Source organism: Anolis sagrei, chromosome 3, assembly GCF_037176765.1.
Source record: "Anolis sagrei isolate rAnoSag1 chromosome 3, rAnoSag1.mat, whole genome shotgun sequence".
NCBI lineage: Eukaryota > Metazoa > Chordata > Lepidosauria > Squamata > Dactyloidae > Anolis > Anolis sagrei.
The window spans coordinates 2,184,597-2,211,459 of NC_090023.1; the positions used below are offsets into that span (position 1 = coordinate 2,184,597).

Sequence of the window (26,863 nt, forward strand, 5' to 3'; positions counted from 1 at the left end):
TGTGTGTGTATATATATATATATATATGTGTGTGTGTGTGTGTGTGTGTGTATATATATATATATATATATATGTGGGTGTATATATGTGTGTGTGTATATATTTGTGTATTCATGTGTTTATATGTGTATATACATATTGTTTATATGTGTGTGCTTGTCTATATGAATATTTGTGTGTATCTTTATTTATTTATTTACTTACTGTATTTGTATACCGCCTTTCTCAGCCAATTGGCGACTCAAGGCGGTTTCCAACAAATCAGTATACATAAAACATAATAGATAAAAAACATTATAGTATAAGACATCACAAAAGCAATAAAAGCAACATCATCAGCGTCTCATTATTCTCAAGCATTGTCCAATTCCATTGTCAGGTGAGTATATATATGAGTATGTATGTGTATATGTACATGTGTGTGCCTGTGTATATGTATATGTATGTGTGCGTGTATGTGTATATGTAATGTGTGTATATATTTGTGTATTTGTGTGTTTATATGTGTATATGAATATTGTGTACATGAGTGTGCTTGTCTATATGCATATCTCTGTGTGTGTAAGCATGTGTATATGTATATGTGTGCATGTGTATATGTATCTATGTGTGTATGTATATATGTATATTTGTGTGTGCTTGTGGATATATATAAGTGTGTGTGTGTGTGTATGAATGTGTATATGGATATGAGTATATGTGTATATGTATACATGGTGTATTTTGGGTTTTTAAGCCTGTTCCATTGGATGCCTCCCACCCAGGTCCCTGGAATTCTTTAGAAAGAAGACCAAAGCCAAAGATTTAGGAGTTCTTGAACTTCAAAAAATGCTCAGAGAATGGGAAAGGAGCACAAGGGCAGGACAAACAGGGAAATGCTGCCCCCTGGAGGCTAGTCTTTGTGTGGAAACAGACACACAGTATATTGTCAAAGACACATAGCATTTCTTCAATTGGAAGATGCCATTGATTGCAAAACACACCTTATTTTCAGTACCCTCACCAAAAAAGACACACCTTCCTCTTGGCACGTTTCTCTCTTTCGCCCTCCATTCGTGCCTCTTCAAATTCTGCAGCACTGCTGGTCACAGCTGACCTCCAGTTGGAGCGCTCAAGGGCCAGGGCTTCCCAGTTCTCCGTGTCTATGCTAGAGTTTTTAATGTTGGTGGTCTTCGCTTCTTCTAGCACGCTGACATTTATCTGCCTGTCTTCCCAAGAGATCTGCAGGATTTTTCGGGGGTAGTGCCGATGGAATCGTTCCAGGAATTGCATGTGATATGGCACGGGCAAACTTGGGCCCTCCAGGTGTTTTGGACATCAACTCCCACAAATCCCAACAGCCTACCAGCTACCATCTGCCATTTTGAAGGTCCTTTGTCTATTAAAATGACCACTGGCTACTCTGGCTGTTTTGACTGTTTTGGTCTGATTTTCAATATTTTCACTTGCATATTGAACAACCTTAGCATGTTTCTCTATCATACGTCAACTGAGGGACCCTGTTGGGTTGACATGCTGTAGATAGAAGCTTCAAACAAAGAAATGTGCAAATTTGTGGATGTACCAATGATTGAAGGGCGAGAAGGTGAAAGAAGGCTCCCTACCTCTGGACTGATGGTGTGCTTCTTGGTCATCCGCCACAACATGCAGGTCAGGAACATGTGGCTGAGGGCCGAGGCGATGAAGAGGATGAAGGCGCTCTGGTGGATGACTGCGGATACGAGAGGAGAGGAAACCCAAAGGGAGAGTGAGGAAGCAAGGAGGAAAAGCCCTTCTGCCCTCTCCCAACTCTAGGATTCTCCAGCTTTTGGGAAGTTTTGAAATATGGTCAGGATGTGGATGGTTGTCTCTGTGGATACAGTACATGGGGACATTCTCTTCAATCAGCATCCCAAACAAGGCAAAGCAAGGCCGGGCTTTAGCACAGCTGGTTAATCACCAGCAGCAATAGATCTTTCTCAACCAAAAGGTTGGTAGTTTGAGACTGGGTCTGGGTGAGCACCAGACCTTCAACCTAGATTACTGTCCACCTAAGCAGTTTGAAGGTGTGAGCGGTGAGTAGAGAAATTAGGCACTGCTTAAGCAGGGAGGTGTTTTACAGCACCTTAAAAATCCGGTAATCAAAGAAGAGGAGGAAAGTCTGTGATTAAAGGGCTTGTTGTCATAGAGAATGGAGCAACAGCACTCCCTGTGGCCGGAATTGAGCATAACCTCCAGGACGCCGAAAATTGAAAAATATCAACACACACCTCTGTCTGTCTGTCTGGTCTGTATGTCTAATGGCATTGAATGTTTGCCGTGTATGTCTTCTGTAATCCGCCCTGAGTCCCCTTTGGGGTGAGAAGGGTGGAATATAAATGGTGTCATTAATTCCACAGTAGCCCTCTCTCTGCTACAATGACTATATCGTGAAGAGAGAGGGGGGCAGGGGACAGTTCCACCTTGTCTCCTGTGCTATTTTAATCTATATAAATAAAAATGTAATGTTCATTTGCGGGATTAACATAACTCAAAAACCACTATGACTTACAGTAGTTCTCGGAGGAGGAGACGTAGGTGAGGAGCAGGAGGGCCACGTTCTCCATCAGGTTGAGGGTGAAGGCTGCGTTGCAGAGGCAGTGGTACCAGCGGCGGGTGCAGTGGCAGCTCCCATAGTAGTTCCAGTAGACCACGGCCACCAGGAAGCGGGGCCCCGAGTGGAGGCCGATGCAGAAGCGCCAGACGTAGCGCTCGGGGGTGTCGCCGCCAATCGCTGCGCTGATGGAGGGCAGGTAGTTGGGGACCTGCAGGTTTGGAAGGGACACAACTGCAACCAAGAGCACCACTGACCTTCTCTGGCCCACCAGTCCCGTCCCTTCTGGTGCGGCCAAGATAGCCCAAGAAGGATCTTAGGAGTCCTGGTGGCTATTTCTTTCTTAAATTGAAGTCCAAAACACCTTGGGAGGGCTGAAGTTGGCCCACGCCTGGTATCTATATAAATAAGAATGTAATGTTTAATGTATTGTCGAAGGCTTTCATGGCTGGACTCACTAGGTTCTTGTGGGTTTTTTCGGGCTATAGGGCCATGTTCTAGAGGCATTTCTCCTGACGTTTCGCCTGCATCTATGGCAAGCATCCTCAGAGGTTGAGAAGGTCTGTTGGAAGTAGGAAAAATGGGTTTATATATCTGTGGAATGGCTGGGGTGGGGCAAGGAGCTCTTCCCAGCTGCAGTTAGGTGTGAATGTTTCAGCTTCATTAGCATTTGAAGGCCTGCCTGAGCCTGGGAAAATCTCTTGCTGGGAGGTGTTAATCTGTGCCTGGTTGTTTCCTCTCTGTTGTTTTGCAGTTGTGATTTTAGAGTTTTTTAATACTGGTAGCCAGATTTTGTTCATTTTCATGGTCTCTTCCTTTCTGTTGAAATTGTCCACATGCTTGTGGATTTCAATGGCTTCTCTGTGTAGTCTGACATGGTGGTTGTGAGAGTGGTCCAGCACTTCTGTGTTCTCAAATCATATGCTGTGTCCAGGTTGGTTCATCAGGTGCTCTGCTATGGCTGACTTCTCTGGTTGAAAGAGTCTGCAGTGCCTTTCCTGTTCCTTGATGCATGTCTCGGCAACGCTGCGTTTGGTGGTCCTTATGGAGACTTCTTGTCCACAGCTGCCTGGTACACGGTAGACTCCTGCAGAGGTGAGAGGATCCCTCTTGTCCTTTGCTGAACGTAGCATTTGTTGGATTTTCTTGGTGGGTTTGTAGATTGTTTGTATGTTGTGTTTCCTCATCAGCTTCCCTATGCGGTCAGTGGTTCCCTTGACGTATGACAAGAGGACTTTCCCTCTGGGTGGATCTTTGACTTGACTCTCGTGGCTTCTTCTCGGTGGTCCTGCAGCTCTTCTGATGCCTGAGGTGGAGTCTCCATTGGCCTGGAGAGCCCAGTTGAGGTGGTTCAGTCCATCTTGGAGGAGGTGGGCTTCGCAGATTCTTTTTGCACGGTCTGCCAAGGCTTTAATGGTGCTTCTTTTTTGACTTGGGTGATGGTTGGAGTTTTGATGTAGATATCTATCTGTGTGTGTGGGTTTTCTGTAGACAGTGTGACCCAATTGTTGATCTGGTTTGCGGATGACGAGGACATCTAGAAAAGGCAGTCTTCCTTCATTTTCTTTTTCCATGGTGAACTGGATGTTTGGGTGGATGCTGTTAAGATGGTCCAGGAACCTGTTGAGTTCTTCTTCTCCATGGCTCCAAATGGTGAAGGTGTCATCCACATATCTGAACCATATCGTGGGCTTTTTGGTTGCTGTCTCCAGGGCTTGTTTTTCAAAGTGTTCCATGTAGAAGTTAGCTATGACCGGGCTGAGAGGGCTCCCCATAGCTACTCCATCTTTCTGTGAGGTGATCAGCTGAAACATTCACACCTAGCTCCAGCAGGGAAGAGCTCCTTGCCCCACCCCAGCCATTCCACAGATATATAAATCCATTGTCCTAACTCCAACAGACCTCACTACCTCTGAGGATGCTTGCCATAGATGCAGGCGAAACGTCAGGAGCAATGCCTCTAGAACATGGCTCTATAGCCCGAAAAAAACCCACAAGAACCTAATGTAATGTTTGTTTGTGGGATTAACAGAACTCAAAAACTATTGGATGAATTTACACCAAATTTGGACACAAGACATCTATCAGGCCAACGAGTGACCCTCACTCAAAAGAATTGATTTTGTAATTTGGGAGTTTTAGTTGTTGGGATGTACAGTATACCTACAATCAAAGAGCATTCTGAACTCCAGCAACGATGGGATTGAACCACCTTGATTAGCATATAATGGCCTGACAGTGCCTGGAGCACTGAAGCCATTGAAATACGCAAGCATGTGGGACAATTTCAACCACCAAAATGAACAAAATCTGGTTACCAGTATTAAAAAACTCTAAAATTAGAACGGTACAACAACAGAGAGGAAACAATCAGGCACATCTAATCACCCCTCAACAAGAGATTGCTCCAGGCACTGCCAAGCAATCAAATGCTAATCAAGGTGGTCAGTTGAAACATTCACACCTAGACAAGCAGCAGACAAGAGTCCTTTGTCCCACCCTGGTCCTTCCACAGATATATAAACACTTTTTCCTATTTCCAACAGACCTCACTACCTCTGAGGATGCTTGCCATAGATGCAGGCGAAACGTCAGGAGAGAATGCCTCGAGAACATGGCCATATAGCCCAAAGAACCTACAACCAGTAAATTATTATTCTTCTTATTATGTGTTCAACGCTTCCCTATCCTCTATGAGAGGTTTAGATAATCTTGTAACGCTATGATCCTATGCAATAAATGGCAGCGCTTACCTTGCAGTGGGTGGAGGTGGCTTCCTGGAAGTGGAAGAAGAGGGACCAGATCACGCAGAAGAGGAAGCCGAAGAGTGGGCAGCAGACGGTCCCTACTGCCAATGCAGTGAACCGGAGCCGGAAGAGGGCCCGGTCCCGGTCCAAGGGCACCGGCACCTGGAACATCCTGCCCAGCCTTCAGCGCTGGGAATGTACACCTTGTCTTGGCACAGGGAGCAGGGAGAGGGACGCAGGGCTCCCCAGGTGTTGCGACTCCTGGTTAGGGATGATGGGAGTTGTGGTCAAGGAGCAGCAGCTGGGGGAGGGCCATGTGCTCTCCAGCTCTGCCTTGGCAGCTAAAGAGGAAAAGAACACTGACTGTTAATCCAGGTCTGAACACACACACACACACACACACACAAATTGGATGAAAAGGAAGGATGAGGGAAGAAAGGAAGAGGGACAGAAAGGTATTTATTTATTTACGACATTTCTATGCCACCCTTCTCACCCCAAAGGGCTTACAAGTTATAAGTAAATACAATATATTATATTATTAGCATAGCACAACATCAGTACCATACATTCCCATATTGTACTATACCACTATACTACACCACTATATTGTACTATACCACTATATTAGTAATATTACATGTAATACAAGATATATAATTCTTATATTGTATTATTATTATTATTATTATTATTATTATTATTGTATTGTATTACACTATAATATTATTATCAATATTATGTGTGTATAAAATATATTATTAGTACAGCACAATATTAGCATTATATATTACTATATTGTACTATAACCTTATACTGTAATATTATTAGTAGTATTACATGTAATATAAAACATATAATTCTTACATTGCATTATTATTACTTTTATATTGTATTACACTATAATATTATTATCAATATTATGTGTGTATACAATATATTATTAGCACCTATCATTTGTCATCTACTAGGTACAGAGCCTTCTCAACCGTGGCCCCTTATTTATGGAATGTAATATTATTAGTAATATTATTAGTAATATTACATGTAATATAAAATATATAATTCTTATATTGCATTATTATTATATTGTATTACATTATAATATTATTATCAATATTATATGTGTATACAATATATTATTAGCACAGCACAATATTAGTATTATATATTATACTATAACACTATACTGTAATATTATTAGTAATATTACATGTAATACAAAATATATAATTCTTATATTGTATTATTATTATATTGTATTACACTATAATATTATTATCAATATTATATGTGTATACAATATATTAGCACAGCACAATATTAGTATTATATATTACTATATTGTACTAACTTTATTGTAATATTGTTAGTAATATATGTAATATAAAATATATAATTCTTATATTGCATTATTATTATATTGTATTACATCATAATATTATTATCAATATTAAATGTGTATAAAATATATCATTAGTACAGCACAATATTAGTATTATATATTGCTATATTGTACTAAAACACTATACTGTAATATTGTTAGTAATATTATATATAATACAAGATATATAATTCTTATATTGTATTATTATTAGTATTATATTGCATTACATTATATTATCAATATTATATGTGTATACAATATATTATTAGCACAGCACAATATTAGTATTATATATTACTATATGGTACTATAACACTATACTGTAATATTATTAGTAATATTACATGTAATACAAAATATATAATTCTTATATTGTATTATTATTATTATTATTATATTGTATTACATTATAATATTATCAATGAACTACAACACTATACTGTAATATTATTAGTAATATTACATGTAATATAAAATATATAATTCTTATGTTGCATTATTATTATATTGTATTACATTATGATATTATTATCAATATTATATGTTTATACAATATATTATTAGCACAGCACAGTATTAGTATTAGATATTACTATATGGTACTATAACACTATTCTGTAATATTATTAGTAATATTACATGTAATATAAAATATATAATTCTTCTATTGCATTATTATTATATTGTATTACATCATAATATTATTAACAATATTGTATGTGTATACAATATATTATTAGCACCTATCATTTGTCATCTACTAGGTATAGAGCCTTCTCGATCGTGGCCCCTTATTTATGGAATATAATATTATTAGTAACATTATTAGTAATATTATTAGTAATATTACATGTAATATAAAATATATAATTCTTATATTGCATTATTATTATATTGTATTACATTATAATATTTTATCAATATTATATGTGTATACAATATTATTTATTTATTTATTTATTTGGGGTGCTTCTACCCCGCCCTTCTCAACCCCCGAGGGGGGACTCAGGGCGGCTTACACAAGGCACAATTTGATGCCTAACAATTACAACATACTATGCAATATACAATACACAAATTTAAGACATAACATCACAGTTATAACTGGTTAAAACAATCAGACAATAAACTAGCAGCAATTAAAATACATCTTGTGGTCAGTGGTCACCAAGTCCAAGTCCGTAAACCATTTAGCATTGTCATTGTCCTTTCCTACTGTGGTCATTGTTGGTTGTCTTTGTCCATCTGCCAGCCTACCCGAAGGCCTGGTCCCACATCCATTTATATTTATTTATTTAATCTCTATATATTTTATTATATAAATATATATATTATATTTATTTATTTAATCTATATATATTTATAAATACCTCTCGGACCGCATCTTGGCCTATGAGCCCACGAGGACCTTGAGATCGTCTGGGGAGGCCCTTCTCTCGATCCCGCCTGCCTCACAGGCACGCCTGGCGGGGACGAGGGATAGGGCCTTCTCGGTGGTGGCCCCCCGGCTGTGGAACACTCTCCCTGCACACATCAGACAGGCACCCTCCCTCATGTCCTTTCGAAAAAGCCTTAAGACATGGCTGTTCGAGAGGGCATTTAATTAAGTGCTTACATTACGGTAATGAAGAATTGGAATGGAACAAGGAATATGAGACGGGTTATGATTCCACTATGAGACGAAGCGGATTTTTAGTGTAGTCTGTAAGTGTTGTTAGTTTAGATGTTGTTGAAACTGCCTTTTGTAATTGTCTCTTATGTGTACTGTACACCGCCATGTGTCGCCCTAATGGGCTGAGAATGGCGGTTAATAAGTGCATCAAATAAATAAATAAATAAATTTATAATCTATATATAAATCTATATTTATTTATTTAATATATTTATAATCTATATATAAATCTATATTTATTTAATCTATATATATTATAGCACAGCACAATATTAGTATTATATATTACTATATTGTACTAAAACATTATACTGTAATATTATTAGTAGTATTATATGTAATACAAAATATATAATTCTTATATTGTATTATACTATAATATTATTATCAATATTATATGTGTATACAATATATTATTAGCACAGCACAATATCAGTATTACATATTATGATACTGTACTATAACACCATACTATAATATTATTAGTAATATTACATGTAATACAAAAGATATAATTCTTGTATTAATATTATATTGTATGACACTATAATATTATTATCAATATTATATGTGCAGCATACAATATATTATATTATTAGCATAGCTCATAATTGATATGATGATCTATTAACCTGATTTTCAGAAAATTAAAGGTGATGAAACCTCTCTTTATCGGTCTTGCTTTCCCTCTTATACACACATTTCTCCATTCTTCCTCCAAGAATCTGGGAATTGTGGGAGTTGAAGTCCAAAACACCTGGAGGGGAGGGCCCAGGTTTGCACCTGTGCCCCAGGTAAAAAAGAAGCTGGACTCACCCTCTGGGAGGAGGTGGGCAACTCTTCCTTAAATCAAGAGCTCGCCCTTCTCCTCAACCGAGACAAAGAAAGGTGAGATGGTGCCGTCTTTCCCACAAGGAGGCCCGAAAGGTAACCTGATGTTTGCATAACTAGGTGTGTCCAACTGGGAGTCTCCTCCAAAGAGGAGTTTCCTGTTGTGCAGGCCTCCCACAGACACACCTCTCTGGGAAGGTCTCTTCATTCACAAACCTGGTTCTTCTGACTCTTCACAAGTGGCAAAAAGTGCCTCGGGTTCTACTGCACTTCCCTATGCGGTGGATGTGGGAAGGTGGGCACACATATAATGTCAGCCTTCCATACCCACGGATTCTACATTCATGGCTTGAATATATATATATATATATAAATCCAGAATAGCAAACGTTGGTTTTGTCATTTTTATAAGGAACACTATTATAGCGTTGTCATGAGTTTTCCAGGCTGTCTGCCCATGTCCCAGAAGCATGCAATCCTGATGTTTCGCCCACATCTATGGCAGGCATCCTCAGAGGTTGTGAGGTTTGTTGAAAACTAGGCAAGTGAGACTTATGTATCGCTGGAATGTCCAGGGTGGGAGAAAGAACTCTTGTCTGTTGGAGGCAAGTGTGCATGCTGCAATTCGCCACCTTGATTAGCATTTAATGGATGATTCCTGCCTGGGGGACTCCTTTGTTAGGAGGTGATAGCTGGCCCTGACTGTTTCCTGTCTGAAATTCCCCTGTTTTTTGAGTGTTGCTCATCCTGGAAAACTCACAGCAAACCAGAGATTCCAGCCAGGAAAGCCTTCGACAACACAACACTATGATATTATTATTATTATTTTATTAAACTTTATTTGTACCCCGCTAGCATCTCCCAAAGGGATTCGATGCGGCTCACAACAGGCCGGAACCCAGCACAACACAATACAACAATACAACAATACAAAACATAGCAAATAAAACAGTTAAAGCAGAGAACAGTGGCAATACACAATACAACAGGACATATTAAAAAGAAACTGAGCCGGCTGGAGTGGGGTACAGGGTTAAAAGTGCTGAAAAAGTGTCGGGGGATATGAGATTAAAGTAAAAGTGCGGTGTGCGTTGAGAATGGTCTTGGCTCTACTAAAGTGCTTCTGGGCTTTGATAGTGGGGTTCCTAATCTGAGAAGGCACGTTGGAATAGCCAGGTTTTCAGGTTTTTTCTAAAAACCGCCAAGGTGGGGGCCTGTCTGAGATCTTTCGGGAGGGCATTCCAGAGGCGGGGGGCCACCACAGAGAAGGCCCTGTCCCGCGTCCCCACCAAACGCGCCTGTGAGGCGGGTGGAATCACGAGCAGGGCCTCTCCTGATGACCGGAGCGAGCGTGTGGGTTCGTAGACTGTGATGCGGTCTCGAAGGTAGGATGGTCCCAAACCGTTCAGGGCTTTGTAGGTAAGCACCTGCACCTTAAATTGGGCTCGGTAAATAAACGGCAGCCAGTGGAGCTCCTTGAACAGGAGGGTTGACCTCTCTCTGTAAGGGGCCCCAGTTAATATCCTGGCTGCTGCCCGTTGAACCAGTTGGAATTTCCGAGCCGTTTTCAAGGGCAGCCCTACGTAGAGCGCATTGCAGTAGTCCAATCTAGAGGTGACTAAGGCATGGACCACCCCGGCCAGATCAGCCTTCGCGAGGTACGGACGCAGCTGGCGCACAAGTCTCAGTTGTGCAAAAGCCCCCCCGGCCACCGCCGACGCCTGAGCCTCAAGCGTAAGCGATGAATCCAGGAGGACTCCCAAGCTGCGGACCTGTGGCTTCAGGGGGAGTGTAACCCCGTCCAACACAGGTTGCCACCCTATACCCCGGTCTGGTTTACGATCAACCAGGAGGACCTCTGTCTTGTCGGGATTGATCTTCAGCTTGTTCGTCCTCATCCAGATAGACACAGCGGCCAGGCACTCGTCTAGCACCTGAGAGGCCTCCTTGGAATTAGGTGGAAAAGAGTAGTAGAGTTGTGCGTCATCTGCGTAGAGATGGCACCCAACTCCAAAACTCCGGATGACCTCTCCCAACGGTTTCATGTAGATGTTGAAAAGCATGGGAGATAGAATAGAGCCTTGCGGGACCCCACAGGTCAAAGGCCAGGGGTCCGAGCAGGCATCTCCCAGCTTCACCATCTGGGTTCGTCCCTCCAGGAAGGACCGGAGCCACGATAGAACCGTGCCCCCAAGGCCCATCCCCGAGAGCCGACCCAGAAGGATACCATGATCGATGGTATCGAAAGCCGCTGAGATGTCCAAGAGGACCAGCAGGGTTACACTCCCCCTGTCCAGTCCTCTACGGAGGTCATCCACCAAGGCGACCAAGGCTGTCTCGGTGCCATGACCAGGCCTGAAACCAGACTGTGCCCGATCCAGGTAATTGATGTCATCCAGGAAGCTCTGGAGCTGGAGGGCAACCACCCGCTCCAGCACCTTACCCAAGAAAGGGAGGTTGGAAATCGGTCTGTAGTTGTTCAGCACCGTAGAGTCAAGGGATGACTTCTTCAGGAGTGGACGAACCACAGCCTGTTTCAAGCTGGATGGAAAGATCCCTTGCTCCAACGATGCATTGATGATCAACACAAACCAATCAACCAACCCCTCCTTGGCAGATTTAATAAGCCAGGATGGGCAAGGGTCAAGAGCCGAGGTGGTCGCCCTCACCGCCCCAAGAACCTCCCCCACGGTCTCAGGAAGAACAAGCCGAAAAGAATCCCACAAAATTGGACAAGCAGATGCCTCGGTCACCTCCCCTGGCACTGCGATAGAATTGGAGTCAAGCTCAAGACGTATCTGGGCAACCTTGCCTGCAAAGTGGTGTGCGAAATCGCAACACCGAGCTGCTGGGTCGTCAGGGGTCTCCTCCACCACAGGTGGGTGAAGGAGCTCCCCAACAACCCGAAACAGTTCTGATGACCTATTTGTTGCAGACGCTATCCGGGCGGTCGTGAAAGATTCCCTGGCCGCCCGTATAGCCACGGAGTATGCCTTAAGAGAGGCCTTAGCCCGTGCTTGATCAGACACGTCCCGAGATTTCCTCCACTTGCGCTCTAGCCCCCTTCTCGTGTGCTTCATCACAACCAACTCCCCGGTAAACCAAGGAGACGGCCTGTCATGACGCAGCGAGATGGGGCGTTCGGGAGCGATCGTATTTATCACCCTGGACATCTCCTTGTTGTAAAGATCGACCAAGGCGTCAACAGGATCGCCAGGTTCCATGGCAGGAAGAACCCCAAGATTCCTCAGGAAACCATCCGGATCCATCAGTCTCCTGGGGCGGACCATCTTAATTTGTCCTCCACCCCTGCGAAGGTTAGGGGTCGCAGCAAGCCTAAAGCTAACCAGATAATGATCTGACCATGACACTGGAAGGATGTTTTGTTCTTCCACTCTGATCATTCCACTGTCCGCTACAAAGACTAGGTCAAGAGTGTGTCCAGCCTGATGGGTGGGTCCTGATATAATTTGCGACAGTCCCATGGTCGTCATGGCGGCCATAAAGTCCTGAGCTGCGCCTGACAAGGAAGTCTCAGCATGAATGTTAAAATCTCCCAACACCACCAAGTGCTGGGAGATCAGGGCCGAATTAGAAACTACCTCCGCTAGCTCAGACAGGGAAACTACTGGGTCGCGGGGTGGACGGTACACCAGCAGAAACCCCACACTGTCACGGTTCCCCACCCTCAGGTGGACACATTCAAACCCAGGTGCTTGCGGTACAGCGCATCTGGCCAGTTTCCCATTGTATAAATTGGGATTTCAGCATGCACAGATTTTTGTATACACAGGTGATCCTGGAACCAAAGCCCAGTGGTTACAGAAAGTTCAATGTACTTTACCAGAAGCATGGCTTATTCCAGCTATCATCACTCCCTGAGGGCATAAACATGACAAGGTGTTTTATGGTGCCTTAAAGGCAATAATAATAATAATAATAATAATAATAATAATACTTTATTTATACCCCGCCATCATCTCCCCAAGGCCACTGCTGAACATCAAGCAAAAAGTGGGTGCTAGAAACAATATCATACGAAAGCTGACTGGCACAACCTGGGGATCGCAACCAGACACAATGAAGACATCTGCCCTTGCGCTATGCTACTCTGCTGCTGAGTATGCATGCCCAGTGTGGAACACATCTCACCACGCTAAAACAGTGGATGTGGCTCTTAATGAGACATGTGGCATTATCACGGGATGTCTGCGCTCTACACCACTGGGGAAATTACACTGTCTAGCTGGTATTGCACCACCTGACATCCGCCGGGAAGTAGCAGCCAATAGTGAAAGGACCAAGGCAGAGACATCTCCAGCTCATCCCCTGTTTGGATATCAGCCAGCACGTCAACGACTTAAATCCAGAAATAGTTTTCTAAGATCTACAGAGACACTCGCTGGAACGCCTCAGCAAGCAAGAGTCCAAAAGTGGCAGGCTCAAACCCAGAACCTCAACCAATGGCTGATGCAAAAGGAGAGACTCCCCCCTGGGCACACAGAGGACTGGATGCGACTTGGAAGGCGCTGAACAGACTGCGCTCTGGCACCACGAGATGCAGAGCCAACCTCAAGAAATGGGGCCACAAAGTGGAATCCACGACATGCGAATGCGGAGAAGAACAAACCACTGACCACCTGCTGCAATGCAACCTGAGCTCTGCCACATGCACAAGGGAGGACCTTCTTGCAGCAACACCAGAGGCACTCCAAGTGGCCAGATACTGGTCAAAGGACATTTAATTAACTACCAAACTCGCAAATTTTGTATTTTGTCTGTTTGTTCGTTTTGTTCTGTTAGAAATGTAAAACCATTGACTGGTTGCCCTGACACGACAAATGAAATAAATATCTCCCCAAGGGACTTGGAGCAGCTTACATGAGCCTAAGCCCAACAACACATCAATAAAAACAAAAAGAAAGCAGTAAACAAAAACAATAAATACAATACAATTAATATAAATCACATATAAACAATAAACAATAACACACAAAGATTTAAAAACCAATGGCTGGGCCAAATGTAATAATTGAAAATTTAAAAAATAAATGCTGGGCACGAACAAGGTAGGATAAATCTGGTGTAGGGTTTTAAAAAATGGGGGAGCGCAGTCCAACCTAATCCAATAGTAAAGTGCATTCTGAGGACATATTGCTTTAGGCTCCTCCTAAAGATTGCCAATGTTGGGGCATGCCTGATGTCCTTGGTAAGTGAGTTCCAGAGTTAGGGGGCCACCACCGAGAAAGCCCTCTCCCTCGTCCCCACCAATTGCACCTGCAGTTGCAGTCTCCAAACTTAGCACCCAGAGCTCACCAAAGCACCCATGGATCCCTTGTACACATTCACCAGCCTCTCAGATCCATTTAAAGATATTTTTTCCCATTTTTACAAAATCAAATCGGTTAAAGTGCACAAAACAGCTGGCTAAGGTTTGTGGGGGAATGTCTGTGTTTTTAGTAGCAGGCATGGAAGACATTGCCTGAATCTCCTACTCAGGGTCAGGTTGCATATCTCTGATCTAAAATGCTTGGGGAAAGTATTTTGAAGTTGTCAGTATCTGCTGGGGTTTGGTCCCAAGTCCACCGCAGATACACAAATCTGTAGATGATAACGATAACAATAATAGTAATAACGTATTGTCGAAGTCTTTCATGGCCAGAATCACTGGGTTGTTGTAGGCATTCTCTCTTGACGTTTCGCCTGCATCTATGGCAAGCATCCTCACTACCTCTGAGGATGCTTGCCATAGATGCAGGCGAAACGTCAGGAGAGAATGCCTCTAGAACATGGCCATATAGCCTGAAAAAACCTACAACAACCCAATTGTAATAATGTGATGAAAAAAACGTATAGTTTGAGTGACATTGTATGAAAGTTGTACAAATGCAGCCTAATTGGGCTGAAGATACCATTCTAAGGAAAGAGGCCTGGAAACGTACAAGGAACAGGTGAAGAACTAATGGACTGTAATTAAAAATTGCTGATGAGACTTGAAACAAATGATTAACTGTTGACATTGCTGATTTGATGAACTCTTGGTGGAAAAACAACTTGTGTGTCAGACCAACTGAACACTATCATGAACAGCCACCTCCTCTTAATAATAATAATAATAATGTAATATTTATTTACTTACTTTATTTGTATACCGCAGTTTCTCAGCCTTTAGGCAGCTCAACGCGGTTAACAACAGCAGGAGCAAAAATTCAATGCTAGCATCATACAAACCATTTAAAAACAATTAACACAATAATATACTAAGTAATTACACATCAGTAAACAACTCATTAACATCTCATAACTAGAATCATGATCCAGCTCGTCATCTGTAGTTCCGTTTTCCTATATTCATTGCATTGCCTATCCAAACGCCTGTTCAAATAACCAGGTTTTCACTTTTCTCCGAAATACCACTAATGAGGGGGCCGATCTAATGTCCGTAGGAAGGGCGTTCCACAGCCGAGGGGCCACCACTGAGAAGGCCCTGTCCCTCGTCCCCGCCAAACGTGCCTGTGTTGCAGGCAGGATCGAGAGCAGGGCCTCCCCAGAAGATCTTAAAATCCTAGTGGGTTCGTAGGCGGAGATGCATTCAGATAGGTAATTTGGGCCAGAACCGTTTAGGGCTTTATAGGCCAACGCCAGAACTTTGAATTGTGCCTGGTAGCAAATTGGTAGCCAGTGGAGTTGGCGCAACAGTGGAGTTGTATGCTCCCTGAGTGCCGCTCCTGTTAGTATCATGGCTGCCGAACGTTGAACCAATTGAAGCTTCTGAGTGGTCTTCAAAGGCAACCCCACGTAGAGAGCATTGCAGTAGTCTAGACGGGATGTAACCAGAGCGTGGACTACTGTGGCCAAGTCAGACTTCCCAAGGTACGGGCGCAGCTGGCTCACAAGCTAATAATAATAATCTTTATTTATACCCACCACCATCTTCCCAATGGGGACTCAGGGCAGCTAAACAGGAGGCCAAGCCCTTTTAAAAATAGAATACAATACAGTAAAACACATAATACAAAAAAACAAAATCCCGTATATACTCGAGTATAAGCCGACCCAAATATAAGCCGAGGCACCTAATTTTACCAAAAAACCTGGGAAAATGGATTGACTCGAATATAAGCCGAGGGTGGGAAATGCAGCAGCTACTGGTAAATTTCAAAATAAAAATAGATACCAGTAAAATTATATTAATTTAGGCATCCTTAGGTTAAATGATTTTGAATATTTACATAAAACTATAATTCAAGATGAGACTGTCCAACTCTGATTAAATCATTATTCTAACCTTCTTCAATGTAAATATGCTTACATGCCCTCCAATAATAATAAATAGAGTAAAATAATAATAATAATAATAATAATAATAGAGTAAAATAATGGAATGTAATAACAGTAATAATAGAATAAAATAATAAATGTAGTAATAACAACAATAATAAAATATGAAATGTAATAATAATAATAACAATAAAGTAAAATAATAAAGAACATTGACTCGAGTATAAGCCGGGGAAGACTTTTTCAGCCTAAAAAAAGGACTGAAAAACTAGGCTTATACTTGAGTATATACAGTAATTATTATAAAACCCAGTACTGGAGTCTGTGTCTACTTCTTTCTCTGGAAGTGCCTCATGCAACCTGTCTCACTGAAAGCAGAATAAAAGAACCTATTTAATGTTTTAAAAAGTACTTATGACATAATAATATTTCTTACCGGTCTCTCCTCATGGCTCGAGGTGCTCAAGTCCATCAGTATAAATGACGTAGTAAAATAGAGCTCTTTATAATAAATGGCAAAATCAAGGTCTGCTTCTTTGATTTCGTCCCCAAATATTTTGTTCCCGTGGATGGTTGAATCTGTGAGTAGGAAAAGCCAATGGTACCTTTCAATCTGCCAGCCCAGTTAAGACAGTCCATTTATTAAAGGACCAGGGTCCACTGATGAGATTATTGGCTGTAAATAACTGCACATAAAGAGCTTGACCACCCCCCGGGGAGGCTGTCCTGCCCGCTGGCCACTGACCACACTCTTCTGCGTCTCAAGGAGGAGGAAGTGACCCTGGGCTGACCGTTTGGCCCTGGAAAGCAGACAGCCTAATGATCCCTGGGAAAAGGTTAATGGGCTTTCCTTCAGCATAAGCCTCTGCAGTCTGGAGTTCGCTTCCTCAAGTCGCACGCAAAGTGTTCTTGGGATTCTTCTCCCTGGTTAAGTCCATTGTGTATGAGTTCCAGGTGAAGGGTGGTCAATCTCTGGCTTTGAATCAACCTCCCTCCTGGGCCGAGGGTGTGTCCCATAGAGCCTGGGGTGCACAAATGTGATGGCGTTGCAGAAACCTCTTGTGGAGAGGTTGGTCATAGCGTGCCCAAGCCCTTTCCATTGTGTTGGCTTCAGAGACAGATCTATCTGGAAACTGCTGCCTTTCAGAACAGGGTCAGATGTGGGTTTCTGGACATTCAATGGCAACAAGTAGCATCCCAAGCAAGGAAGGGATGCTGCTATGTCCCCAAACTGTTTCAAATTAGGGTTTTCAATAGGATTGTTTATTTAATGGATCCTATATCTTTTTTAAGCCGAATCAGCTGTCTTTTGTGTTAATCTAATGTGAGCAAACCTGGGCCACATACCTGGGGAAACAGACTGGGGCTTGAGAAGCTCGGCCTGTCATTGAATATCAAGAATCTACCTGCGTGACCGCATTTCTGTATACGAACCCACATGATCTCTTCGTTCATCTGGAGAGGCCCTGCTCACGATCCCACCTACTTCGCAAGCGCGATTGGTGGGAATGAGGGACAGGGCCTTCTCGGTGGTGGCCCCACGACTTTGGAACTCCCTCCCCAAGGACATCAGGCAGGCCCCAACGTCGGCAGTCTTTAGAAGGAGCTTGAAAACGTGGATGTTCCAGTGTGCCTTCCCAGAATAAGAAATCCTAAGCAATACGTCCTATATGAACTTTATGAGAGACTAGAATTGTCTGCATGCCCACCTATCCCTAAAATATCTGTCCTATTTCCCTTGAACATGCCCAGCATTTTTAAAATTTTAATCCTTACATTTGGCCCTGCCACAGGTGTTTAAAATGTGTTGTGTCATTGTTGTATTGTTTGCTTTGTTATGAGTTATTTATTGTTGTTTGTTGTTGTTATGTTTTATGATGTATTTGCGCTCGGCCTCTTGTAAGCCGCACCGAGTCCTGAGGGAGATGGTAGCGGGGTATAAATAAAGTATTATTATTATTATTATTATTATTAAGAAAACCAAAGTGCTCTTCCAGCAGTCACCAGCCAATCCCTCCCCAATGCCAGAAATACAGCTTAATGGTGTAACACTAGAAAATGTTGACCATTTCCACTCCCTTGGCAGCCACCTCTCCACCAAAGTCAACATCGACACCAAAATACAACATCACCTGAGCTCTGCGAGTGCAGCATTTTCCCGAATGAGGACTGGGACATCCATAGGGATACCAAGGTGCTTGTTTATAAAGCTATTGTCCTCCCAACCCCATTATACACCTGTGAAACGTGGACTATCTACAGACGTCAACATTGACACCGAAATACAACACCACCTGAGCTCTGTGAGTGCAGCATTTTTCCAAATGAAGCAGAGAGTGTTTGAGGACTGGGATATCCATAGGGATACCAAGGGGATTGTTTTGTCCTTCCAAACCTGCTATACACCTGTGAAACGTGGACTATCTACAGACGTCAACATTGACACCGAAATACAACAACACCTGAGCTCTGTGAGTGCAGCATTTTTTCCGAATGAAGCAGAGAGTGTTTGAGGACTGGAACATCCGTAGGGAGACCAAGGGGTTTGTTTATAAAGCTATTGTCCTCCCAAACCTGCTATATGCCTGCGAGATGTGGACTGTCTACAGACGTCACATGCAACTCCTGGAACGATTCCATCAGTGCTACTTCCGAAAAATCCTGCAAATCTCTTGGGAAGACAGGCAGACAAATGTCAGCGTGCTGGAAGAAGCAAAGACCACCAGCATTGAAGCAATGCTCCTCCACTATCAACTCCACTGGACCGGCCATGTTGTCCGAATACCCAACCACCGTCTCCCAAAGCAGTTGCTCTACTCCAAACTCAAGAACAGAAAATGGAATGTTGGTGGGCAGGAAAAGAGATTGAAAGATGGGCTCAAGTTGTTGTTGTTGTTGTTCATTCGTTCAGTCATCTCCGACTCTTTGTGACCTCCTGGACCAGCCCACGCCAGAGCTCCCTGTCGGCCGTCACCACCCCCAGCTCCTTCAAGGTCAGTCCAGTCACTTCAAGGATGCCATCCATCCATCTTTCCCTTGGTCGGCCCCTCTTCCTTTTGCCTTCCACTTTCCCCAGCATCATTGTCTTCTCCAGGCTTTCCTGTCTCCTCATGATGTGGCCAAAGTACTTCAACTTTGTCTCTAGTATCTTTCCCTCCAGTGAGCAGTCGGGCTTTATTTCCTGGAGGATGGACTGGTTGGATCTTCTCGCAGTCCAAGGCACTCTCAGAACTTTCCTCCAGCACCACAGCTCAAAAGCATCGATCTTCCTTCGCTCAGCCTTCCCTAAGGTCCAGCTCTCACATCCGTAGGTTACTACAGGGAATACCATGGCATAGACACCGAGAACTGGGAAGCCCTGGCTCTTGAGCGCTCCAGCTGGAGGTCAGCTGTGACCAGCAGTGCTGTAGAATTTGAAGAGGCACGAATGGAGGGCGAAAGAGAGAAACGTGTCAAGAGGAAGGTGCATCACGCCAACCCTGACCAAGACTGCCTTCCACCTAGAAACTGATGCCCTCACTATGGGAGAAGATGCAGGTCAAGAATAGGGCTTCACAGCCACCCACGGACCCACCAGAATACTGATCCTGGAAGACTATCCTACTCGGCCAACGAGGGATCACCTAAGTAAGTAACCCTAATGTAGCCCTCTCCAAAGCAAACAGGCAGCAGCAGCCAATTATTTTCCCTCTGCAGCCTCAACCCCTGCTCCCTGGCCCACGGCTTCTTAAACTATGGGTTTCCTTAGTGAAGAGTTTCTCAATTGCTCCTCCAGATGTTTTGGACGTCAGCTCCCAGAAATCCTAGCTTGTTTAACAGTTGTTAAGAATTGTGGGAGCTAAAGTCCAAAACAACTGGAGGGAGGGCTGAAGTTGTCACGAAAATATCATTGCAGATTTGATCAATGTGGATTTAATATATGTGTGGGAATAAATGGAAGAATGTATGGATGGAGTTAATAATTTTGGGAGCACCAGTATAATATTAAGGCCTGCAATGACTAAATTTGCTTGCTGGATTGTAATTAAAAGTTGCTAATGAGAACTGAAAAGTAAACCGTGATAAGGACTGTGACAATGGTTCTTTCAAGTTAAGGAAATGTTTGCAATGACTAACTGTAAGGAATGAATGTTTGAATGCATGTAGAAGAAGAACCGGCCTGAAGAAACTACAACATGGTGTCCGTGCAAAGCATGATATTATGGGTTGGACTTGGCAGTCGAAGCGAGGAAGCAGCAAGGCATAGCTGAATGACAATGAACAATAAGGTGTGCGGCCGAGCGTGTAAGGAGTGTAAGGAGTGTGCAGGTGTACCCCATAAGTCACGTGGATGTCCTGAACTTGAAAAGTACGGGACTTAAAAGGGATGGAACAGCTTGATTATTAAAAATAGGAAAAATGGATTTTGGCCTATTTAATGCAGCGGACCCCAAGAACATGCACGCTTCCTGATCCAAGGCAACGGAGCGTCCGCACCTCCTTGGAAAAGACTGATCATCTTTACCTGTGTGTATGCATGAATGTGTGTGTGCACGAGAGCTCTCCCTTGATGTGATTCTGATATGATTCTGTGATTATTGTATTTCAATAAATGTTACATGAATAGGGTCAAAACCAAATTTGGTCTCTGAAGTGTCTCATTGGTCTAAACTGCATTACTATTCTTTGAACACTGAACAAAAGAACAGGAACCTCTTTGGGTTCATAACATAACTACTTGTTGGACTGTGATTAAAACCTGCTAATGAGAACTGAAAAGTAAACTATGATAAGGACTGTGACAATGATTATTCTATGATTCTATGATTCTATTCCTTGAACACTCTGCACAAAAGAACAGGAACCTCTTTGGGTTCATAACATAACTACTTGCTGGACTATGATTAAAACCTGCTAATGAGAACTGAAAAGTAAACTGTGATAAGGACTGTGTCAATGATTATTTCAGGTTAAGAGAAATGTTTACAACATTCCTTATGTTAAGAAGGAAGTCAACACAAGTCTTGTGTTTGTCAACACCAATCAAGAAGATCAACATCTTGCTGGGAAACTGAGATGGAGCCAGGATGGAAGACGACGGTCATTATTTTGCAACTTTGGGACGACATCAGCAGAACATTCCTATAAAAGACTCAATCTAATAATGCTCAAAGTGTGGCAGACCTGAGGAGTCTGTTTCACCCGCCATGCTCTGATCCATGGGAAGGAGAGAGATGTTTTCTGCTTCCCTGGAGACTAGGACGCAATGGAACAATGGCTTTAAACTACAAGAAAGGAGATTCCATCTGAACATGAGGAAGAACTTCCTGTCTGTGAGAGCCGTTCAGCAGTGGAGTGTGGTGGAGGCTCCTTCTTTGGAGGCTTTTAAACAGGGGCTGGATGGCCATCTGTCAGGGGTGCTTTGAATGCAATATTCCTGCTTCTTGGCAGAATGGGGCTGGACTGGATGATGGCCCACCACGTCTCTTCCAACTCTAGGATTCTATTATTCTATTAGCATACTTCAATATCAGTATTATATATTTCCATATTGTACTATACCATATTATTAGTAATATTACATGTAATATAAAACATGTAATTATAATATCATATTATTATTATTATATAATAATAAATATTATTAGTAGTAGTATTATATATATCAACCTTCTCACACCAAAGGGGTCTCAGAGCAGCTTACTATACACACACACACACACACACACACACACAAATATATAATAAGGCAGGAAGCAGCCAGGCTTTGAAGCCGCAAGGCCATTCAATGCTAATCAAGGTGGCCAATGGAAACATTCACACTTGCCTCCAACAGACAAGAGTTCTTTCTCTCACCCGGGACCTTCCACAAATACATAATCAGGCAGGAAGCAGCCAGGCTTTGAAGTTGCAAGGCCATTCAATACTAATGAAGGTGGCCCATGGAAACATTCAAACTTGCATCCTGCAGACAAGAGTTCTTTCTCCCACCCTGGAACTTCCAGAGATATATGAACAGGCAGGAAGCAGCCAGGCTTTGAATCTGCAAGGCCATTCAATGCTAATCGAAGTGGCCAATGGAAACATTCACACTTCCCTCCAGCAGACAAGAGTCCTTTCTCCCACACTGGACCTTCCACAGATATATAAACAGGCAGGAAGCAGCCAGGCTTTGAAGCTGCAAGGCCATTCAATACTAATAAACAGGCAGGAAGTAGCCAGGTTTTGAAGCTGCAAGGCCATTCAACGCTGATCAATGTGGCCAATGGAAACATTCACACTTTCCTCCAACAGGCAAGAGTTCTTTCTCCCACCCTGGCCCTTCTACAGATATATAAACAGGCAGGAAGCAGCCAGGCTTTGAAGCTGCAAGGTCATTTGAGGCTAATGAAATGGCCAATGGAAACATTCACACTTGCCTCCAGCAGACAAGAGTTCTTTCTCCCACCCTGGACCTTCCACAGATACAGGCAGGAAGCAGCCAGGCTTTGAAGCTACAAGGCCACTCAATGCTAATAAACAGCCAGGAAACTGCCAGGCTTTGAAGCTGCAAGGCCATTCAATGCTAATAAACAGGCAGGAAGCTGCCAGGCTTTGATGCTGCAAGGCCATTCAAGGCTAACCAAGGTGGCCAGTGGCAACATTCACATTTAACCAATGACCGAATGGTCTCCGCGCTTCGCCACTCACCGCTGCCGCCGACCGCGGGGCCCTTCCTCGCTCGGCCCGCCTCGTTAGGCCCAACCGGGGCCTTGAGGGGAAATCGCGGCCTAGTCTCCGCTCCCAGGCGCCTTTTTTCCTTGAAGCAGGTTGCCATGGATACCCGCAGGCCAACCCAATGAGTCGGGGGAGATATTAGCCCCGCCCACTTCCAGGAAGCCACTTCTTCCTCTCCTTGTTTTTAGTTCCTCTCCTTCCTCTCCAATCCCCGTTTGCGATGTAAGGAAAACGGAATCCGATTGGTCGGCAGCGCGTCCAATCAAGGGCGAGGATTCTGTCTCAACTTGAGGCCCGGCCAATGGCGCTCTTTTCCACGGGGAGGTGGAGACTGCGACGGGCCAATGGGAGGCGGCGGTGACGTAGGACGGCCCGTGCGTCGCCGTGCGTGCTCCTGACGCAGCCCGCAACCGCTTCTCGCGTGAGGAGGAGAAGAGAAGGAGGCGTCGTTCCTTGTCGTCGTTGCTGGTGCTTCTGAGGCGCGGCTTCTGAGGAGACTCTTGGCCCGCGGAAGAGGAGGAGGAGGAGGAGAAGGAGAGGCCGCCGCGGGAGGAGCGGGAGGAGAGCCGGGCGAGGGCCCTGCCTTCTCCGGCGCCTCCAGGCCCACGAGCGGGTAAAGGCCGGGCCCACAGGGAGGGAGGGAGGGAAGGGAAGGGGCCCCCAAAGGCCATCCAAACAGACCCCCCAAGAAAGACCCATCCAAACACTCCCGACAGATGGCCGGTGTATTATGATTACTTGTTATGTTATGATACATATTTAATATATTTATTGTTATACTGTATAATATATTATTTATTTTAAATATACTTATGATATATATATATATATATATATATATATATATATATTATTTATTTATTTTATTTATTATTGTGATATATATTATTTACTTATTTATATGCCACCCTTCTCATCTCGAAGGAGACTCAGAGCAGCTTACAAGATATATTTTCATACATTATGTTATATTATTACCATTTTATTTATTTATTTATTAATCTTACTTCTCAGCCCGAAGGCGACTCACAGCGGTTCACAGCAAATACAAACAGCAAAAATTCAGTGCTACAGTATAGAAACAGTTAACAACCTAACACATTACACAATTAATAAACAGTTACCATAGCACAATATCAGTATAATAATAATAATAATAATTTTATTTATATAGATTTTATTATTATATTAACTATTTTAGTAATATTATTATAACTTTATTTGTACCCCGCTAGCATCTCCCGAAGGACTCGATGCGGCTTACATAGGCCAAGGCCTCAAAACACAATACAACACCTAAAGCAAATCAAAAACAGTTAAGCAGTATGAACAACAACAATAAAAACAATATTATTATTATTATTTGCTTTATTTCTATACCGCGTTTCTCAACCTAATTAGGCGACTCAATGCGGTTTACACAATGTAAATTAACACAACAATAACAGTTAAAACACATCATACACAATAACAAATACACAATTAATCATTCATAATGCCTCGATCACAAAGCAAAATCCGGTCTCATAATCCTTGTGCCATTCCTATGTTCAATTTACCGTCATCCTATGTTCGATTGCACTGATTAGCCAAACGCTTGCTCAAAGAGCCAGGTTTTAACCTTCTTTCGAAAGACACGATAAAACTGGGCCGGGCCAGAGTGATAGGTGCAAGATTAAAAGTGCTGGTGTGGCAGGAGGTATGTAGGATTATAAGTAAGTGCAGTGTGCGGTGTGCAGCAATCTTAATTCTACTAAAGTGCTTCTAGGACTTGGTATTGGAGATTCCTAATCTGGAAAGGCACATCGGAACAGCCAGGTCTTCAAGTTCTTTCTGAAGACTGCCAATGTAGAGAAAAGGAAAGAGAAGGGGCCCCCAAAGGCCATCCAAACAGACCCCCCAAGAAAGACCCATCCAAACACTCCTGACAGATGGCCGATGTATTATGATTCGTTGTTATGTTATGATACATATTTAATATTTATTGTTATACTGCATATTGTATTATTTATATTATATATATTTATTATTATGATATATACTATTTATTTATCATTTATTTACACCATTTATATGCTGCCCTTCTCACCCCAAAGGGGACTCAGAGCAGCTTACAAGATATATTTTCATACAAGCTTTATTTATTTATTTATTTATTCTTTACTGTATTTGTATTTGAGACTCGTGCGCCAACTGCGACTGTACCTCGCGAAGGCTGACCTGGCCGGGGTGGTCCATGCCTTGGTCACCTCTAGATTGGATTACTGTAATGCGCTCTACGTGGGGCTGCCCTTGAAAACGGCTCAGAAGTTCCAACTGGTCCAACGGGCAGCAGCCAGGATGTTAACTGGCGCTCCTTACAGAGAGAGGTCAACCCTCCTGTTTAAGGAGTTCCATTGGCTGCCGGTTATCTACCGAACCCAATTCAAGGTGCAGGTGCTTACCTACAAAGCCCTAAACGGTTTGGGACCTGCCTACCTGCGTGACCGCATCTCCATCTACGAACCCACGCGCTCCCTCCGTTCATCCAGAGAGGCCCTGCTCGCGATCCCACCTGCGTCGCAGGCGCGTTTGGTGGGGATGAGGGACAGGGCCTTCTCTGTGCTGGCCCCCTGACTCTGGAACACCCTCCCCAAAGACATTAGACTAGCACCCACGCTGGCAGTCTTTAGGAAGAATTTGAAGACCTGGCTATTCCGATGTGCCTTTCCGGAATAGGATAATCTCCAGCACTACTCCCAGAAGCACTTTATTAGAGTTTAAGACTCTCTGCACTCTGCACTTGCCCGGAAATCCAAAATACCACCTGCCACACCCAGCACTTTTTTAACCTATACCCATCACTGGCCCGGCCCTGGTTTTTATTGCATAATTTATGTATTGTTTTGTTATTGCTTATGTTTTAATTTGCTTTAAACTGTATTGTTACTGTTTTGCTGTTGTTGTGTTGAGGCCTTGGCCTTTGTAAGCCACATCAAGTCCTTCGGGAGATGCTAGCGGGGTACAAATAAAGTTTAATAATAGTAATAATAATAATAAATATATTTATTATTATGATATATATTATTTATTTTATTTATTTATTTACACCATTTATATGCCGCCCTTCTCACCTCGAAGGGGACTCAGAGCGGCTTACAAGATATATATTCATACAATATATTATATTATTAGCATAGCACAATATTAGTATAATAATAATAACATTTTTATTTATATAGATTTTATTATTATATTAACTATTTAATTTTAATGATTATTATAATACATATTACTATATTATTATAATATGATTGTTATATTAATTATAACATATATTATATTAAATATATTAATTTTTATTATTATATAAATTATTACTGTGTTGTATTATTATATTTAATACTGCATATTATATACAATGTGTTATATTTATATTTAACCACTGAGCGAATTGACACCAAATTTGGACACAAGACACCTATCAGGCCAATGAGTGACCATCAGTCATAAAAACACGGAAAAACACAATAATAATATATGTAACACAGTTTTTGTTCCTGGGTTATAAATGTTATTTCCTAATTGGTTCTGTCATAAAAACACAGGGAAAGTTTATTAAACTGCAAAAACTTTGTTTTGGTGGGACATCCTGCAGCACATTTAGCTATAGTTTTTCAGTCCAGTCCAATCCCCTG

At 42.7% G+C, this 26,863-nt stretch overlaps 2 protein-coding genes across 5 annotated transcripts in view; one reads left to right on the forward strand and one right to left on the reverse strand.

The window, feature by feature from the left end:
- PGAP2 (post-GPI attachment to proteins 2) overlaps positions 1 to 23,368 on the reverse strand; it is a 36,079-nt gene extending 12,711 nt beyond the window's left edge. Inside the window, exons 1-5 of one of the 3 annotated variants that reach the window (XM_060771324.2) lie at positions 23,160 to 23,368; positions 16,927 to 17,069; positions 5,326 to 5,660; positions 2,531 to 2,783; positions 1,605 to 1,711 (exon numbers count right to left, since the gene is read on the reverse strand). In XM_060771324.2, the coding sequence (XP_060627307.2) occupies positions 1,605 to 1,711; positions 2,531 to 2,783; positions 5,326 to 5,490 (525 nt within the window). In that variant the 5' untranslated portion in view covers positions 5,491 to 5,660; positions 16,927 to 17,069; positions 23,160 to 23,368. Of the gene's footprint in view, positions 1 to 1,604; positions 1,712 to 2,530; positions 2,784 to 5,325; positions 5,661 to 9,194; positions 9,343 to 16,926; positions 17,070 to 23,159 lie in introns of those variants that run through there. The other 2 variants (XM_060771326.2, XM_060771327.2) reach the window with 2 other exon arrangements.
- Positions 23,369 to 23,586: 218 nt separating this feature from the next.
- Positions 23,587 to 26,863, forward strand: part of NUP98 (nucleoporin 98 and 96 precursor) — a 102,159-nt gene continuing 98,882 nt past the window's right edge. Inside the window, exon 1 of one of the 2 annotated variants that reach the window (XM_067466404.1) lies at positions 23,587 to 23,799. The gene's annotated coding sequence lies outside the window, so the exon portion shown is untranslated. The remainder of the gene's footprint in view (positions 23,800 to 26,863) is intronic. The other variant, XM_067466405.1, reaches the window with a different exon arrangement.